Source organism: Tamandua tetradactyla, chromosome 11 (assembly GCF_023851605.1).
Source record: "Tamandua tetradactyla isolate mTamTet1 chromosome 11, mTamTet1.pri, whole genome shotgun sequence".
In the NCBI taxonomy this organism is placed as follows: domain Eukaryota; kingdom Metazoa; phylum Chordata; class Mammalia; order Pilosa; family Myrmecophagidae; genus Tamandua; species Tamandua tetradactyla.
Window position 1 is genome coordinate 1,758,672 of NC_135337.1, and position 18,244 is coordinate 1,776,915.

Consider the following 18,244-nt stretch of genomic DNA (forward strand, 5'->3'; position numbering starts at 1 on the left):
GTGAGAAGCTCTTGCGATATCACAGAAACAAAATAGGATTTGGGAATCCATGCCTCAGGGAATCTGAATGACTATGTCTGAGTGTGATGATGTAATGGCAATGCTACTGAAAGGTATATAGAGTCGACCTGGGATGGGGATGTGCCACTCAACAGCAGCTCTTATCTAGATAAGAAGTTCCGATTTTCTATACTTGAAGGAGACCAAATATAGCTCCTGAATTAGAGATCTTTAGCCCAAAGTATAGAATTATATACTTGTACATTTAATACTTAGTTATAAAACATTTTGGATTTTTTTTGGTGAAGAAGGTGGTGACTGGGGCTAGCGATTGTGGAGAGCGAGTTTTTGGTAAAAAACTTCCCATTTATTTAGGCATCTAGTGTAGTTCTGCAGCAATTTGGCAGTCCTTCAGAAGTAAAGGGTGAAGAATAGGGGAGGATTGAGAGAATGACACTTTGCAATCTGTGGACTTTGGCAAAGCTATGGGAGATTCTTGCTAGAGATGCTGCCTGGATTTTAGAGAGGAAACTGCCAGTTAGAAAGAAGCAAAAATGAAGGGATTATGGGATGAGTTGTTTACAGGCCTAGAAATCTGGTAAATGGGGATGGCACCAAGATGACGTAGAATTCTGTCCCACTCATCTTCCATTCCACTAGTGTCAAAAAAAGATGCCCAAGGAACTTTGACCCTTGAGAACATCGAAAAGTCAGTCATCAAAGTGAGATACTTCTGTTTTCAACCTTTTTTGTGTACATGTTTATTTGCAGGTGAAGTGATCAGAATCCTGGATTTTAAGGGTGGATTTGAGAAATAGGTGCTTAGGCTTAGCTTGCAAGAAAATTATATTTGCTAATCTGAACTTGGAAAGTCTCAGGACATACAACCTTAGCATTAGGTCCCTCAGAGGAAATTAAAACAAATGACAGAAAATTATTCTTTGGTAAATCTGCCTACAGCCTTCTCTACCAGTCTTATCCCTGCCCTTGCCTTTCCTGCTTCTCTCCATCAGTACAGCAGACATAGGAAAGAACCATCTGGTCCATCATGCCAGCTTTTTATTTGGTTGCTCTCAATCCCACCTTCCTGTTGGACTCACCCCTCCCCTTTGCCCATACTTCAGAAACCAATCAAGGTGTCTCCTGAACTCATTTATTCCCTTTGTTTCAACCGCCTTCTCGGGTAACTTTTTCCATATGCTTGCATCCTTGCCTCACAACAGACTTTTTTTTTTTTTCCATCCAAAATGGCCTGATTGGACTCTTAACAAAGTACTTCTAAAGATACCAAATAACATTTCACTGTCTTTGAGGACCAGGGCATATAAGTGGAGGGAAAGTTGCTGGTCTTAAACATAACTGACTGATGGGCAGTGATGCTAAGCAACATAGAATTAAAGAAAATATTGTTAACACTGGATCTTTTTTTTTCCAAATGAAATTGTCTAATCTGTATTTGAAGCTATAGTCTGTAATTACTTTTTTTTTTTTTTAAAATTTGGCATTTATTTATTTTGTTGCCCCCCTTTGGCCTCATTCTCTTCAACATGGTGACATTAGGACTCTTTATATTGCCTGTTGCGGACCAATTTTCTTCAGCTGTTGCAAAAACTTACTAAAATGCCAGATGTCATGTTGGAAACATGAAACCCAAAAGGAGGTCATAAATCACAAAAACAAACCATAAAAAAAATAATAAAATACCCTGAGTGCTGTGCTCTGGAGCTTCCTAGCTTTAAGCCTCCTTTTGTTCACCTTTTCCCCACTCCACCATGCCCACCCCCTCCCCACCCCCAACTTTTAAGGGTAGGGTGTGTGTTTGTGGGGGGAGGTACTCGGCAGTTTCTCACCTAAGACTTGATGGTTTCTCTTGCAGATTCTGAGCAGAGCACTGGTTCAGATTCCGAGGCGCTCACAGAGAGGGCTTCCTGCTCCTTCGACACTCACGCTGACCTGGCCCCAGGCTCTGCAGGCCCCGTGCCTGCCGCCATGTCTTCCATGGAGGAGATTCAGGTGGAGCTGCAGTGTGCTGACCTCTGGAAGAGGTTCCATGATATTGGAACTGAAATGATCATCACCAAAGCAGGCAGGTAAGGTCAAGTTCCTTTGAATGACCAAGTTCAAAGAATGGAAAACAAAGGCAGGACTGATATGTTTTGTCTTTGTGATTATTTGTATGAAGCTGCAGCAACTTGCACACAATTTTCTGCATCTGGACTTCTTGGTAAAGTGATGCAGTTGTTTTTACTGTGATTTTGCTATTTTCCTCTAAATCACTTCTATCCTCACAAACATTTTCCACCTGCAAATAAATGCATTTTGGTCTATGGTATCAGACAGTCAATGAAATATATTTTCAAAAGAAAATATATGCTCCCCAAACAACAGCTGGTATTTTCTAAGGCTTTTTAAAGCAGCTGCACATTTTTGTAAGAATTTTGTAAGTACTGGGCTTAATGCATTTTCTCAGCCCCGCTTGTTGGTCCCTTATATTTTATTGTTGGCTTGAAATCTTTATGACCTGTTGGAAATACTTGCAAAGGATTTATCTAGGATGATAAAAATAAAAAAGAAAACAACACACACACAGTTTTTCCTGACACAAACACTTTTAATTAAGCTACTCTTTTCTTTGATATCTTTCAATGTTCTGTAGTTCAGTACTATTTTGTGCTGAACACTGTACATCTATTATATCATCTAAACTTCACAGCAATACTGCAAGGTAGGATATGATTATCCTATGTATGGATGAGGAGGTGGAGACTGAACGAGGCTAATCAACTTTACTAAGCCCACATGAGTGGCAAGGGGCAGCACAAAAATTCCACACTAATCTGTCTGGCTCTAAAGTATGGTTTTAACTATTTATAACTGTGCGACAAAGAAAGCTTTGTCGCTCCTGTCCCTTGGATCCAAAATGAAAATGATTTAGGTAAAACTAAATTTGGATTAAACTTTGAGTACGAAGGAATAGTTAATGAAAATTAAACAAAAAGATTATATTGCTTTCATATTTTCAAAACCAATCTACATAATTTAACATGCCATGGAGACCTTGAAAGTCTCACCTCACTGTTTATAAGCTGTCTTCATGAACGTGGGCATTTAAAGTAAAAAACTCGAGTCCAATTCACCTGAATGCATACAGACAACCTCCCCCTGCCCCACCATCACAAAACGTCATTAAAATATCAGGTAAAATGGACAGGAAATCATATTCATTTTCTTTTTATTCCGGAACCTTCTTTCTCTACTTTTTATTAATGAATAAAACCACTGAAAGAATTCTTAGGAGGAGCACTGTCTTCTTTTCATTTCTTGGATTTCAGTCTGTCCCTGTTTAACATTTTGTGACATTAAAGTTGAAAGAAAGCAGAACAATTCAAGGAAGATGTTTTTAGTTTTAGTTTTAGTTTTTGGTAGGGGAAATGGTTTGGTGAGAGGGGAAATATTGCAATTTTTTTTTTGTCTGTAATGTTTTGCAGTTTTTATTTTGTGCTTTTACTGTAATACCCTTGGGTCTGTGTATTCCTGTCACTCTTGTTCCTGGCATCACACACCTCACTCCCTGCTCTTCAGAGAATTCACTTCATTCGAGCATGTCCTTGACAACTCTTCTGTAACCTTGTTTCACGATTCCTCTGTGCAATTTCCTTTTCCATATCTCTGCCTTCACAAATTCACTTTAAAGAACAAACAGACATGCAGCTTGTTCTTTAGTCATACTAGAATCCTTTGTTTAGATTTAGAAACTACATTGCTTCTGTATTGAATTGCCTCAGCTGTTGCTACCAATGTGATTCTGTGCAATCAGTCTGGGACTCAGAAACTTACAAAGGTTTTCCTCTTCTGTGAATTTCCTTTATCCCCTCCGCATTTCTCCAGCTATTTCTTTCCTTCTCACCTCATTTTTTCCCCTACACAATATCCTTTTTGATTTTTATTTCAATCTCTATTCTCCTAGGACCATGGTTACCCATGACCCTTTGTCCTTCTTCTCCCTCAGAAGACCTTAGTCACTACCTACCTCTTCCCACACCCCACTCTAATCCTGTTGGTTCAGAGCCACTGCTGCCTACAGAACCTTCAGTCTTTGAATGTACCAACGCAGTCTGTACAATCAGCACCATGGACAGAGGTGCTGGTAGGGATTAATGGATTTGGAAGAGAAAGAACTGGCCTAAATTTAGCCATAAAATTAAACCCAAGCACAAATACCATTTTGCATAATATGAAAGATTGATTTTTCTCCAGAGTTATGACTTGGTTTTCTATGTCAAAATAGTGGCAAAAAGAAAAAAGCAACTTTGTTAAATTTTTAGGAAGAGAATTCAAACATGGTCATAGAATTTTAAAGCATGAGGGGACTTTAGAAATTATCTAGCCCTGTTCCTTTGTCTTATAGGTGTTGGGGTTAAATTACTTATCTTAAACCACACAGCTCATTCATTTTAGAACTTGGGTACTGGGAAGAGATGAGTAGCTTCTCCCCTCGAGGTCACGTAAGTGTTCCAGACAAGACAGGTGTTGAATTTAAAAATACCTATCTCCTTTTCTGGGAGGCATCAAGGAAAGAAATACTTCTCTCTTAATGTAACAGCTTCTAGGTTGCAAAGAGGAATCACAATTTTCTTATCTTAGGTAGCAATGGAGAGGACTTTTCCCTATCCCTGCCAAGATGCTTTCTAACTACTTATATATTCAAGCTTATGATTAGCTTAATTATAATGACATGATCTGTTTTTAAATGTATAAATAAAAGTTCCCAAGATTTTGGAAAAAACTAATGCGACTCAAAATGCTTAATCTACGATGAATATTAGACTTACTCATTATGAGTACCTCTCTATCAAATTTCATTTGTGCAAGACTGAAATATGGGTTTTCTAATTAAACTTGCAAAGGGAAGGGAAGAAAATCTAAAATCGTATACCAGCATAAGTTTCTGAAGAGTAATAAAGTGGGAGGGAAGAAACGGTTGTGTGTTGTTCTTTACAACTATTTACAAACTTATCAATCCTATTGCAGATCTGTGGTCTCTCTTGTGCTTTCCTTTAAACATGATTATGATGCTACTGTCCTTCTGCCAGAGGACACTTGCTTTTGGCCAGAGGAGTGGTGGAGGGTTGGTCTAGAACAGAGAGCCTCACCTGTGACCAGCCCATGCACATTTGCGATGTAGCTGTCTGGGGTGCGAGGATGGTCTGCGGCTGTGAAATGGAGCAAAGCCAATTAGGCCATATGAGGATCAAGCCTGTGACCCTGACCTCATTAGCACCGTGCTCTGCCCAGCTCGACTAACTGGCCCCAGATGGTTAAGCTTAATGCAGCATTTTGTATACAAGTACCCTAGAGCACATTCAAGGCAGTCCACATTTCTGAACTGAGCACTACTTTATGTCTGGCCCTTAAATGAATGACATACAAAAGAGCTTGATGTTTTTCTTTCTTTTTTTTTCTGATGGTTACAGAAGAATAGTGAACTTTATTCTAGACTCCTTGAAACTCAACACCTCTTTTGGACTACTCCTTCTCCTCTCTTCAATTATGAGAGTAGTTGTAAAGTGCCATATCCTAACCTCACTTACTTTGGCAAGTTTAATGAGCCATTGTGGTTGAAACAAGGAATTTCCCGGAGGGCACTAGAATTCATTTGGTATTTGCTCCCTATTCTGCAGGGCCCTTTCTCTGGCACATGCACTGACAGCCTGAGAACTCTCAGAAATGTTTCCAAGTTTTATGCCTTAAAAAGCTTTTTGGCCTTTTGCTTGGGGGCAGGTAGCATCTTGTTTTTTTCCCCTTCTATTCTTGAGAGCTTATTTCTAGTGTAGTCATTTTTAAAAACAGTTTTGTTCATACACGGTACAGTCCATCCTAAGTGTATAATCAGTGGCTCTTAGTATAATCACATGGTTATTCATTCACTCCACAGTCATTTGGGGGGGAACATTTTCATTTCTCCCACCCCCAAATCCCATACCTCTGTGTCCCCCTATTATTGACATTAACTTTGGTATAGTGCCTTTGTTACAATTAATGAAAGAACATTACAATGTTACTGTTACTATAGACCTTATTTTTTCACATGTCTCACCCTATTATTAACACCTTGTAATAGTGACGTATGCTTGTTTTGGTTCATGTAAGATCTTTCTTATATTTGTACAATTGACCACCATCATTGTCCACGCTAGATTTCATTAAGTTATACAGTTCCAGTTCTTATCCTCTTGCTTTCCTTCTGGTGACATATACTACCCTAGCTTTCCTCTTTCCTCTTATGGCATAAGCCATACTTATGCTTAGCTTTGTCACACAGTATTGTGCTGTCCATTTCTGAACATTTGCAATCAACCTTATTAAACATTCTGTATAGAGTAGTTATTTTTTAATAGGCTCAACCAATCAAAAATATTTCATAATCACCTGCAATAAATTATGATACACTATTTGGGCAATATGGCAAAAATTATCATAATTACCTTCAAGAAAATTACATTGTGGTAGGAGATGTATGTGTTTTATATACACACACACATATCTCTGCATATTAAATTAACTAATATGAAATAAGGTATGATAAGAGACCTCTGAGGATATGAAACATCAAATAAGTCAATTTAAACTATGAAGATCTATTTCAGCAATATAAGTTCCCAGCATATTTTGTAGTGATATTTTCAAAGTAAAAAATATTAGTTAACTTTGAAGAGTCATAAAAGAATTAAAGGACATTGGGCTGTGGTGTGCTTAGGGTTCTTAAAAAAGAAAAACTTTACATTTTTAATCCTGCTGTTTCTCCACCTCTGATTGTTGAGCCTACTGCCTTCTTCCTCTTCATAGGAGGATGTTTCCTGCAATGAGAGTGAAAATCACTGGCCTGGATCCACACCAGCAGTATTACATAGCAATGGATATTGTGCCTGTGGACAATAAAAGATACAGGTAATGTTGACTATGGGATGTAAAACTGTGAGCATCACTAACATTCCAAGAGAAATTAAACTCACTAGATGAAGTATTTTAACAGTGCATTGTACAGACAACAGGGAATGGTGGATATGCCAATGGCCTGTGGTAGAGCACCAGGGAGGAAGTAGTAATTAGAGGTAAGAAATCATGGCTCAGTAATGGTTTGGTCTGGAATTGTCTACGGAGAAAGTGGAAATGTATAGTGTCTCCCAGGAAGTTCAATGCAGTACATTGAATCATACATCTGATGGATTATCCTGGGGAGGCTGGAGAGCAAGAATAGACAAATTGGATAAAACCTCAAAAAGAACCTTTAGTTAGGGAAAATTATTGTTCATTAATACAGGTTGTGAGATAATGTTCCCTCAGAGCCATTAAAAGCCAACAGGTCCCCATGTCTCTTGGATGCCTTATACATAATGTTTTCAGAAACAAGTTGTGGCTTAAAAATACCAAGTCAGTGAACATGGCTCATTTTTGAAACATTTTAAGTCTGAGGACTTGGCCGTAAAGTCATGAGTTTGGAGGTGAGAAATGAATGGGGAAGGGCAGTGCAATGGTGGCTCAGTGGCGGAATTCTTGTCTGCCAGGCCAGAGACCTGGGTTCGATTCCTGGAGCCTGCCCATGGCAAAAAAAAAAGAAAGAATGGGGAAGATCAGGAGTAATACATTAGGAAGAAAGAGCTGGCTAAGAGAGGAGTGGTCTGGACTGCGGGGTTTAGGAGAGGAGAGACTTCAGATCTGTTTTGGAGAATCTTGGGAATTGTGATTTGAATTGAGTTTCTGTTTGCCAGAGTCCAGGCCCCATGCGTTCCATTAGAATTGAGAAGCATCCTTGGAGATGTGCCAGATCCTCTGAGAATGCTATCCAGAACTAGAGGGCAATTGGCAGAGTCTGGTAAATTGACCTGTACTGCAAGAATCTCTTGTTTCTAGTAGATTTGTGGGAAAATAACATGGAAGATGATGAAGTGCAAAAGTAGGCTCATCAGGGTGGGCCACGGTGGCTCAGTGACAGAGTTCTCATCTGCCATACTGGAAACCCAGGTTTGACTCCCGGTGCCTGCCCATGTTAAAAATGAACAAAAAAAGTAGGCTCATCAAAGAGACCTTAACTGGGAAAACTTGGTGGTGTTTCTAGGAATGGTTGTACTGATGCAAAGGCTCTCCATTCTCACAGAAACGCCTCAAAATTTAGATTCTTAGTAAAGAAATGGTTAACAAGTGAGAGGTGTGGAGGGTCTCTGCATATGGCTGTGTTTTATAGGACTATATGGAAGATGTTTTTAATAAGGCACCAAATCCTGAACAAGTGGCCAGGGGATTATATGGTTTGCATTTGGAAGGTGAAAGGTTGCAGTAAAATACCTTTTCTATAGCTAAGCACGTGGGTTCAGGATGCCTGTTTGCACACAGGGGTGCACAGCAAGGAAAGAGAGAAGAAAGAAAGGGGACTGTGAGAATGTTTTTCTTGTGAAAGCTGTAGCTTTGATCATTAAACCACAATACTTCTCTCGCTCCCCCCATGCCATCTCTTTCTCCATTTTCATCTCTGTCTCCTTTTGTATTCTCCGTTTCATCCCTGCACTTCACTGTTCTTGTTTTATTTTCTTGTCTCTCCTCTCTCTTGTCTCTCCTTGTTTCCTGTGCCTCTCTTGCCCCTCGGCATCTGTCTCTGAATTCTCCTCTTTCCCTCTATCTCAGGTATGTGTATCACAGCTCCAAGTGGATGGTGGCCGGCAATGCTGATTCCCCTGTGCCCCCAAGAGTTTATATCCACCCTGATTCTCTAGCTTCTGGCGACACGTGGATGAGACAGGTGGTCAGTTTCGACAAACTCAAGCTGACCAACAATGAATTGGATGATCAGGGACATGTGAGTGAAGGAGCCCTGTCTCCTTTTTCCTGCCTCTTACTCCTTTCCTTTAGGGCTGACTAGTCTCAGACGTTTTCCATCAAACAGGTAAAATAAGAATCTCCGTGCCATTTTAGGCCTTAACAGTGTGCATAAAAGTTTATTTTCCTCCTGTGAAATTTCATTTATTACGAATCTAACATTTAGCAGACATCTGCTATGTATCAGGTTGCATTGTATCAGACAAAGTCCTTGTGCTCCAGGGACTTACAATCCTGTCAGGGAGGTAAGACAGAAACACATGACAAATTAAACAACGGTAAAAGAAATAACGTTCAGTAGAATAGCTCACAGGGCAATAAACAAAAGAGACTTAGTGACCTTTTTGGCTGATTTGTCAAGAAATTTATGAATTTATGAGAGAAAACTAAGTCTTGAGACTTTCCACTTATAATTGGAACACCTAATGTTTTAAATTTATCTTTGGCAGTAAAATATGTACTGAGTTCCTACTGAATGCCGAGATCAAAACTAGATGCCGTGGAAGATTGAAACGAGGCTAAAACCATGGCTCCTATCTTCAAGGAATGACAATTTTCAGAGGGAAGGAGAACGCATATGTACTCTTCCCCCTTACATGACATAAAAGAACTTCCATAAGCAAAATAACTTGTGCAAAATAATAACATGTAGAATTTAAAGGTAGCATGAGACCGTGCTGAAGATTTGAAGTGGGAAGAAAGAATCTGTCTCACAGCAGAGGTTCTTAGGCCTTTTGGTGGCGTATTGTCCGCCGATACCAGAAGAGCATTTAGCATTTCTGGACTAAAGGAAACCTATTACACCCGCCGTCCATCATTGAGATACTGCAGTAGGGTTACTCGAGTGCTGTCCAATCCCTGGCCCTTCTTTCCACAAGCACGTACACTAACTTCAAGTTTCCTCCCATCCCACCCCTCCTGTGGTCTTCCCGCAGTGCTCCTACCCATGATTTATTTTGCACAAGAGCCTGAAGAGATGTACAGACCTTAAAGCCAACTCTGGTATAATGTCTCTCCCCCTCATTTCAGATCATTCTGCACTCCATGCACAAGTACCAGCCTCGAGTTCATGTGATTCGCAAGGACTTCAGTAGCGACCTTTCGCCCACCAAGCCCGTTCCCATTGGGGATGGGGTGAAAACGTTCAACTTTCCTGAGACCGTGTTCACCACTGTGACGGCCTACCAGAACCAGCAGGTAAGGCTGCTGCTTGGGTTTTCCCAGGTCTATCTGCTTTTAAAGGAGTTTATTTTTGTGTTTGTTAAGAAATGCTTAGTCCTTCTGTACGGCACTGAGGACTTGGAAGAGAAACGCCAGGCTCGCAGCACACACAGGTCACAGGTGGTGACAACACTCTAATGCCTTGTAGCAGCTGGTACCGTCTAGATTTAGACCAGAGACAAGTTCTTCAACCAAGAGAATCAAACCTCCTAAGTTATTTTCATGTTTCCCTGTACTTACACCTGTGTTCATGATCTCTATTACATCCAGGCCAACGGCTCATCATGTGGGATTCCTTTGCAAATATTGAGGTTTAATTCAGACTTTCCCTTTTACCTGCAGTTTCCTGGGTATCCTTCCATTAGGGCACGTCAGACTCAGCAAGCCTGTCAAATCTATTTAAGACCCATTACTTCCATTTATACTTGGGCTAAGTTTGCATGCATGTGACCATCAACCACACTCGAACATCTGTATGTTTTTATGTCTATAATATGGCTATTCATTTATTCATTCACAAATATCTATTGAAAACTTACTATGTTCCAGATTTAGTAGAGAAATAAAGCCGGTTAAGACGTACTTCTCCCTTAAGGAGAGAGGGGTTTCAGTTGACTGGAACAGACATATGAATACATAATGATTATGCAGTGGAATAATTTAATGACAGGGCATTTCTCGATTTGGGGAAAAGGAAAGTTTTCCTGGAAAAGTTGAGACTTTACCTGATGTGACGCACATATCAATCGTCAGGTGACAGGAGGAGGGGGTGGTAGAAGGAGAGGCTGTGTCTGGAATTATTATAGGCTTTTTAAACAATGATCTTTTCTTTGAGGAGGGCATTAGATGAATTTACAACTGGCCTCACTTTAAACAATCCCCTAAAACTGGCACGTGAATATCATTTTTATAAATTGGACTGTATTTCATCTTTTGGCAAATTGTCTAATTAGTAGGATCCTGCTAATTTCTGAAATAAAGAGGTTTTTTAAATTAATTTTGTTTGGAAAACTATACTTTTATTTTGGGCCTGCTTGAAGCAAAATGCATAAATGCTATCACATTCATTACCCTTTTGTATTGGATACTCTGCTTTTCAACCAGTGCTCTGACAATGAAAGCAATAGAGGAAAAAATACTCATTTATTAAATATTGACATTACTATGTGCCAAGTAGGTGAAGGTGGGTTATGTAATCTTTGGTTCATATGTAAAGGGTGTTTTTCTCTTTCATAGTGCATCTGGATAAGATTATTTAGACGTTCTTTACCTGCAGAGGAATTTGATATACAACGACCTCTTAATCCTATAAATGTTAAATGATTGTTGGATTTTCTCAGCAGCTGTAAAATGTTTCCAACTTCAGCTTTTCCTTGTCAATGCCACATTCGAACTAAACTAGAAGAAGAGCTTTCATTTGCCTTGGGTGCTATTTAAAAACTATTAAACCCTCAAATTCTTTGGGTAACTAAATTACAGAGGTCAGGGAGGGTCCCTACAAATAATGTTAATACTCAGTATCTTCCAAGTTCAGATACAAAATATAGCAGTAGTCTAGAAATGGTATTTGAAGTGACTGGAACTTTGGGATTAACTGTGGTTCAGAAAAGGGAGAATAAGTGTTTAAGCTCTTTGAATAACTGATTAGATTTTTCCAAGATTTTCCCAGCTACTGTTTTTTTTTGTGTGTGTGTGTGTGCTCTTGGTCTGGGAATCAAATCCAGGTCTCCCACCTGGAAGGCAGGCATTCTACCACTGAGCCACCTGTGCACGCCAGCTACTGTTTTAATCATTAGTTTTTCACAAAGGCAGAGATATGGCAATAAATATTCCAACTTTAGAACTCCATTTGTAGAACAAATTAGAATACTGATATCAGTTCTGGAGGCCAGGAGAGCAAATATTGTAACCCAAGTTGAAACTAGAAAGCTGCAACTCAGGGTGACAAAGACAGAGAACCAAACATGGGTATCTGAAATCTCTCCATTTTTACCTTTTCTCATATGCAGTGATCTGCCCCTGATAAAGTTCTACTTGTGTAAATATTTTTCTGATTCTGAGCTGGGGTGGGGGAAGTGGTGGTTTGGTGGGGGCAGGATACCATGGTTAAATCATGGGATTTGGCAGCAGACACACTTGGTTTGATTTTTGACCTTTCTACTTGACAAGTTGTGTGACCTTGAGCAAGTTTCTTGATCCCTTTCAACTGTGTATCCTGGTCTGAGAACACACCTGCCTTGTAGAAGGGTGAGAACGACATGAGGGGATACGTGTAAATCCACTGACACCAAGCTGGCATCTAGTCGATGGGCGTCAGCCCACATTGCTCCCGGGTGGGTCTGCACAGGCATGGAGGAGAGTGAGGGTACAGGTGATTTTCTTTAATGAATTGCTCATTAAGAGAAGTGGATTGTGGGACCTGGAGGAGCTGCATGGACTCTCGAAGGAATTAGAATCAATAGGTGACTGCTTTGATCTCTTTGTCTCCATGTCATGTTGGTGAATTCATGATGTGCTGACATTCACAACAGATGAGTCATACTCAATTGCGCTCATTTTGAGATCAAGATAACAGCTTTTGCCTGTTTAACAAGCCCCCATTCCCTGGATAAATCAACAAGCGTAATTCTTTAACATTCCCTTTGGCTGTGTAGATATGATCTAATAAATACAGTGCCTTCTAATAATACAAAATAACCTCAGGTCTTTCCCCCTGGGAAACTTGAAGTCTGTATCCTGCAGGTCAGAGCCTTTACATAACAATAATTTTCAAACCTGTCATGAAGATGCCAGATGCTATAAATTGTTCTCCTTTGTGAACTATATTCTTCTATTGCTGTGTTTTTATTTCCCTTGACATTCTAGAATAAGGACAATTAACAATTTATGACAAAATTGCTTTATTCATCCTTTTTTTTTAAAGGAATGATTGGGAGGCCTACGAAAGAGTAGAGAGGAAAATAGTCAGTGGTAGTTTCTCAGTGATCTCAGAAACTTGTTTGGAGAAACCCAGTGAAGGAAGCACAATAGAGGGGATAGAATTGAAGTGACAACTTACTCAGTCTTTGTAAGGAAAGGTAGAGCTCCTTTCCATAGCCAGCAGTGGGCAAGGCTTTTGGAGATCTAAGTTTTAGCCATAAAATTTCCTCTCGCTATCTATGTCACTCTGAGCAAGTATCTTTCTGGACTTCAGTATCCTCTTCTAGAAAATGAAGAATTGGACAATGCTCTCTAAGATCCTTTGTAGCTCTGGACTTTAATTTCTCCTTCATTTTTATTCTGTATGCTTTTGATGAGGACTGGGGAAAATTTATTGCCACCAGAGGCAGTTGACACATGATTTTCTAATATCGTTCATCCACATAAACTTTTTATCCCCATAATATTCTAACAATATTTTAGCAAGTCCCCTTTTGGGAGATAAGAACATGGTGTGTGCTTACAAACAAAATGCTTCAAACTGTACTAATCATTTCCAACTCCTCCCAATCCATCCTATTGTTAAAGCCTGTTTTCTTACTGAATTCCATCTTGTCACTCAGGACTCTCCCCATATCCATTCTATCACCAAACCCTGTTGCTTCTACTGCCTGATTGTTTTCTTCTTTTTAATCTTCCCCTGACCTTGGGTTGTTGTGGTAGCTTCCTATTGATTCACCTTGTCTTCAGGCTTAATGATTCGTGAGCCATCAAACATATCACTGCCAGATGAATCTTTCTGAAGCACAGTACTGATTGCATCATTTATCTGTCAGAAATTGTCAGTGACTCCCCATTGCCTCCGGAGTCCCAAGTCTTTCAAGAAGGTCCTCTGTGGCTAATCACCAACTACATTTCCAGCCTCATCTTCTGTTACTCCCCATCACATATCCCCAGGAGTCCAAAATTCTAGCTGAATTTTTACTGTTTCTTGCATTTTGTAGTCTCCTTGCTTTTGCATGTAGTGTTATCTTTTTCAGGAATGTACTTCCTCTTCATCTTGATCTGTCCAGCTATCTTCTACTCTTCAAATTTAGTGCAAATACTGTCCCTTCCACCTTTTTTTTTTCAGTTGCAAATAAGCTCTCCCAGCTTAGATCTGCCAAGGAACTGTGCCTCTTCATGATCTTTCTCACATTCTTCTCTTTGTGTGTGTGTGTGTGTGCATGTGCACACGTGCCTGTGTGTGTCTCCAATCTTCCCTTTAATATCTTAAGATTTTAAGGATAGAAGTTTTGCCTTTTCATAAATGACAGTGTGGTGTATAGGGAAAACACCAGGTTGGAACTAAGGAAAATGGGGTTTTAGATCGAACTCCTACTAGCTTTATTACTCTGGACAAGTCATTTCACCCCAACATTCTCATTTGTAAATTGATGACTTGGCCTGGATCAGTGCTTCCCAGTCAGCAGTCCGTGGAGAAGTGTTTTTTATGGCTAACTTAAAAAAAAGGATAATGTAAGGATTTTTTCATAGATGCACACATTCAATGTGAAGGCTGTGCATTATTTATATTATTCTGTTTTATCCTTTATACTTCTTTGATACTAAAATGTCATTTCTCTTATGAAATTATGATGGCAGGAGCTAGCAGCTAGATGTTAACTGTCTTCATTTGGTAGAATAAAAAATTGGGGTATCAATGTTGGACCTTCAAATGTTGGAGGCCGGATATTAGAATTGATGTATGAAACCCAGAAACCACTAATTAAGCAGAAGTACTCTTCCATCTCTATAATTCTAAGAAACTTGTGTCTGTTTCACTGCATAGCACTGAATATTTGATTGGCAAATGAATGTCTGAATGAACAATTAGCCAACACACCTCTACTACCAGTGTCCTTATGTATTTGTGGTTCTGGTTCCTTGGATAAATAGTGAAGTGTGAAGAAAGCGTTTCTATTTCAGTAGAATATTTCATGCTTGTATTTTCTTTTCCCCATTTCCTCCCCTCTCCCTTGCTGACTGACTTGTAGACTTACAGGGCTGCTACTATACTGAAGTTATTATTACTATTATTTGTTCTCGCAGTGCCAACTTGGCAGGCGAATAGTAAAGTGGAAGGCACACGGCCCAGCCTCTCATTGTGGAGAATAAAGTGGTAGAGGTGGTAATAAAGGTGACTCTGCACTCTGCTTTTTCTTGGAAGAAGGTTGTGCCAGCATGTCCTCAAGGAATTAGCAGGAAATTTCCATCTCAAAATCTTTGTCTTCTCTAAGGAAAAAGACTGCTGAACCTTGATTTTTTTTTTTTCCAAACAGGAAACTACATTTCAAAACCATGGCTTTGTTCTCCCCAGGTAATACAGTCTCATTTCGTGATGAGAATTGGCCACATGAACCAGATAGGAAGTCTGAAACCACAGCTAGGTTTTTGTGTAAACAGATCCAGTAGGATTTCTGGACCACTCACTTTATTCTAAACTATTGAACCAGTTTAGTTCTAACATTCTAATCAAATCATTGCAGATTCTTTTTTGCATCCAGGCTAAGGCTTTTTTTTTTTTTTTATCCCAATGGAAAATTTTTGAGGAATATGGTAACAAATAAAATAACCAAGAGAGTGTTAATAAGAGAAATCCCTTTTAGCCTTGGTATTATAAAATCATACACAGGATATTCACATTTCATTTACCTTTTAGGTTGTGCTATTTATGTCTGCACTGTGCCTTGTGAAGTATACCTCATTTATTAACTACCTCTATGTTAACAGGCTAAAACATCAGTAAAAATGATTAAAATTAAGGGTGGGAAACCAGGAACTAAACCCTCAAGTACCATAGTCTTCAGGAACTCAGACTGCGTAAATCAGTATAAAGTCATAGAAATAAAATCAAGGAAGAATAGCACATATACAAACTTTGTACATTCCATGCCTCCTCATTGTCGCTGGTGCAGGATTGAACGTGACTGCTGTAGGATAGGTTTAACAGCACAAGAAGTTACTAATAGAGCTAGTTCTGCCTGGAAGGACACCTGAGACTTTTGTCTGTAGTGTCTGCAGTGAAATCAAATAGGATCGAGATAGTTGTTTGGTCTAGTTTCTTTTTGGAACTTGTTCCTACATCATCATTCATTCACCCACCCACCCACCCATTTGCTCACATTAACAAATATTCATGCATCATGAGCATGAGCCAGGTATCATACAAGGTTCTCATTAATAAACTGGTATATAAAATAGGCACTATTCCTGCCTATAATTCAAGGGGAGAGATAGAGAGTAAATACATAAATAGAGAGATAAAGGCATAATTATCAATTGGGCTAAGAGCAAAGATGGAAATAAATTGGGTGCCACTAAAGTGAGTAGCAGGGTGATTCTATGTAGGAGGAGTGATCAGGGACAAACTCTCTCAGGAGATAAAATTTAGATTGTGACTTTGTATAAGGAGTCAGCTATGCAAAGACCATTCTCGTCTGGGGGTAGAGTGAGTATGAAAGTAGGGAAGAAGCTTGGCCCATTCCAGCATCCACAGCAGCCTTGTGGACTGGAGCCTGCGCACCAGCAGGAGAGGACTGTGGATGGAGTTGGACACATAGAGCCCAGCGAGGAGTTTGGATTGAATTCTGAGTGCAGTGGTAGCTACCGAAGAGAATGACATGATCCAATTAGGCATTAAAGATCACTTCAGCTGCCGTATAGAGAAGAGATTGGACAGGAACAAGAATGGAAGCAGCGAGGTCAGCGTGAAGGCCTTTTAGACTAGTTTAGCCAAGAGATGATGGTGCCTGGTCTGAGGTCAGGTTGTGAGGGTGGTGGAGATGGACAGCTGTATTTTGATCTAATTGATACTCATATTTTTATGTATGTGTATCTGTGCTTATCTCCTAAAGCTGATCTGATTTTCCTAAAAAGCTAGAGCTCCTGTATTGGGGGAGGGTAGGGATAAATGCAAACCCCTTCCAATTTTATTTTGAGTTAAATATCCCTCATGTAACTTGGATTATTTTGGGTCAGTGTTTATTTTATTTTATCCCCGTTTTTTTCCACTCGCTCTGCCCCATCCCACATGTCCTGTAGGTGTGTGGGGTTCCTGCAGGAGTGAGGTGGCCTATGAGTTCCCACTGTGGATGGATATGGGGCCTGAGGTCTGCATGTGGGTCCCTGTGCTGTACTCTGGGCACCCACTGGCTCTGCTATGGGGAGTCTGGTCTGGTCTTGGGACCCTTGTGCTGAGAACTCTGTGGGCCAGGGACTGCTGAGATTATGCTTTGTTTCCTGCCTCAGCCAGGGTTTGCAGGTTTTCTTTGCTGGCTCCACCTCATTCAGGTCACATCTGCCTCTGTTTGACATCTGGCTAAGCTGTGGCACCTCTGGGTCAGGATTACTTGTCACTCCCATCATGGCATGAGAGGACGTCTGAGTCCCTTGCCCACCCCAGAATAGTCACGGGGCATCTGGAGATGCTAACTCAGGCCTCTTTCTGCTTAATCAGAACAGGCAGTAGTTTTACTGGAATGTAGTCATTGCTGTATGTATTTCAAGTGAGTTCCAACTGCCCCCTCTCTGCTGCCGTCCGTCCCCCAAGGATTTTGGTCTGAGTGGGAGCTCAGGCACATGTCAGGCTGACTGCTTGCTCACCTTATGTCTCTTCTTTTCTCATACTCCACTGGCGTGAAGGGGAAGATTTTCTGCTTCTTTTTCTATCGGATGAGAATTAATGTCGTTTCATGTCTTTTAACTTCCATAGGGTCACTGGGCTTCCACGGCCCAGCTGTTATTTGTATTCCTTTCCATACGATGGAGGACACTCATCCGTTCTGAGTTAGCCCAGTGAGCCCTTGATATGGGCACTCTGGGGCCATTAGAAACCAAGGATTATTATTACTTTTTCAATTTCACTGTAACTCTTTGTCGACTTTGATATTACCATCTAGCTTTATTATGGTTAGCATTTGTGTGGCATACATTTTTCTCTTCTTTTACAAGAATGTATGGGCTTGTATGTTGTTGTATCAATAAAAATTAAAAAAAATAAAAAAATGTTAACCCTGTGTAAAAAAAAGAAAATTGTCAAAAAAGCAAGATGAGACCGCATGCTGTCTACAAGAAACAAACTTTACATATAAGGACACAAAAGGGTTGAAAGTAAAAGAAACCAAGGATTATTGAGGTTGATTATGCATTAGTTTACTCCTCCATATTATTTCCCCTGGTACCCTTGACATTT

At 40.0% G+C, this 18,244-nt stretch overlaps 1 protein-coding gene across 5 annotated transcripts in view; it reads left to right on the plus strand.

Moving 5' to 3' along the window:
• Positions 1-18,244, plus strand: part of TBX15 (T-box transcription factor 15) — a 106,483-nt gene that overhangs the window by 50,562 nt on the left and 37,677 nt on the right. For all 5 annotated transcript variants that reach the window (XM_077119732.1, XM_077119736.1, XM_077119733.1 and 2 more), the window contains exons 2-5: positions 1,877-2,090; positions 6,847-6,948; positions 8,680-8,851; positions 9,901-10,068. In XM_077119732.1, coding sequence (XP_076975847.1) covers positions 1,877-2,090; positions 6,847-6,948; positions 8,680-8,851; positions 9,901-10,068 — 656 coding nt within the window. The remainder of the gene's footprint in view (positions 1-1,876; positions 2,091-6,846; positions 6,949-8,679; positions 8,852-9,900; positions 10,069-18,244) is intronic.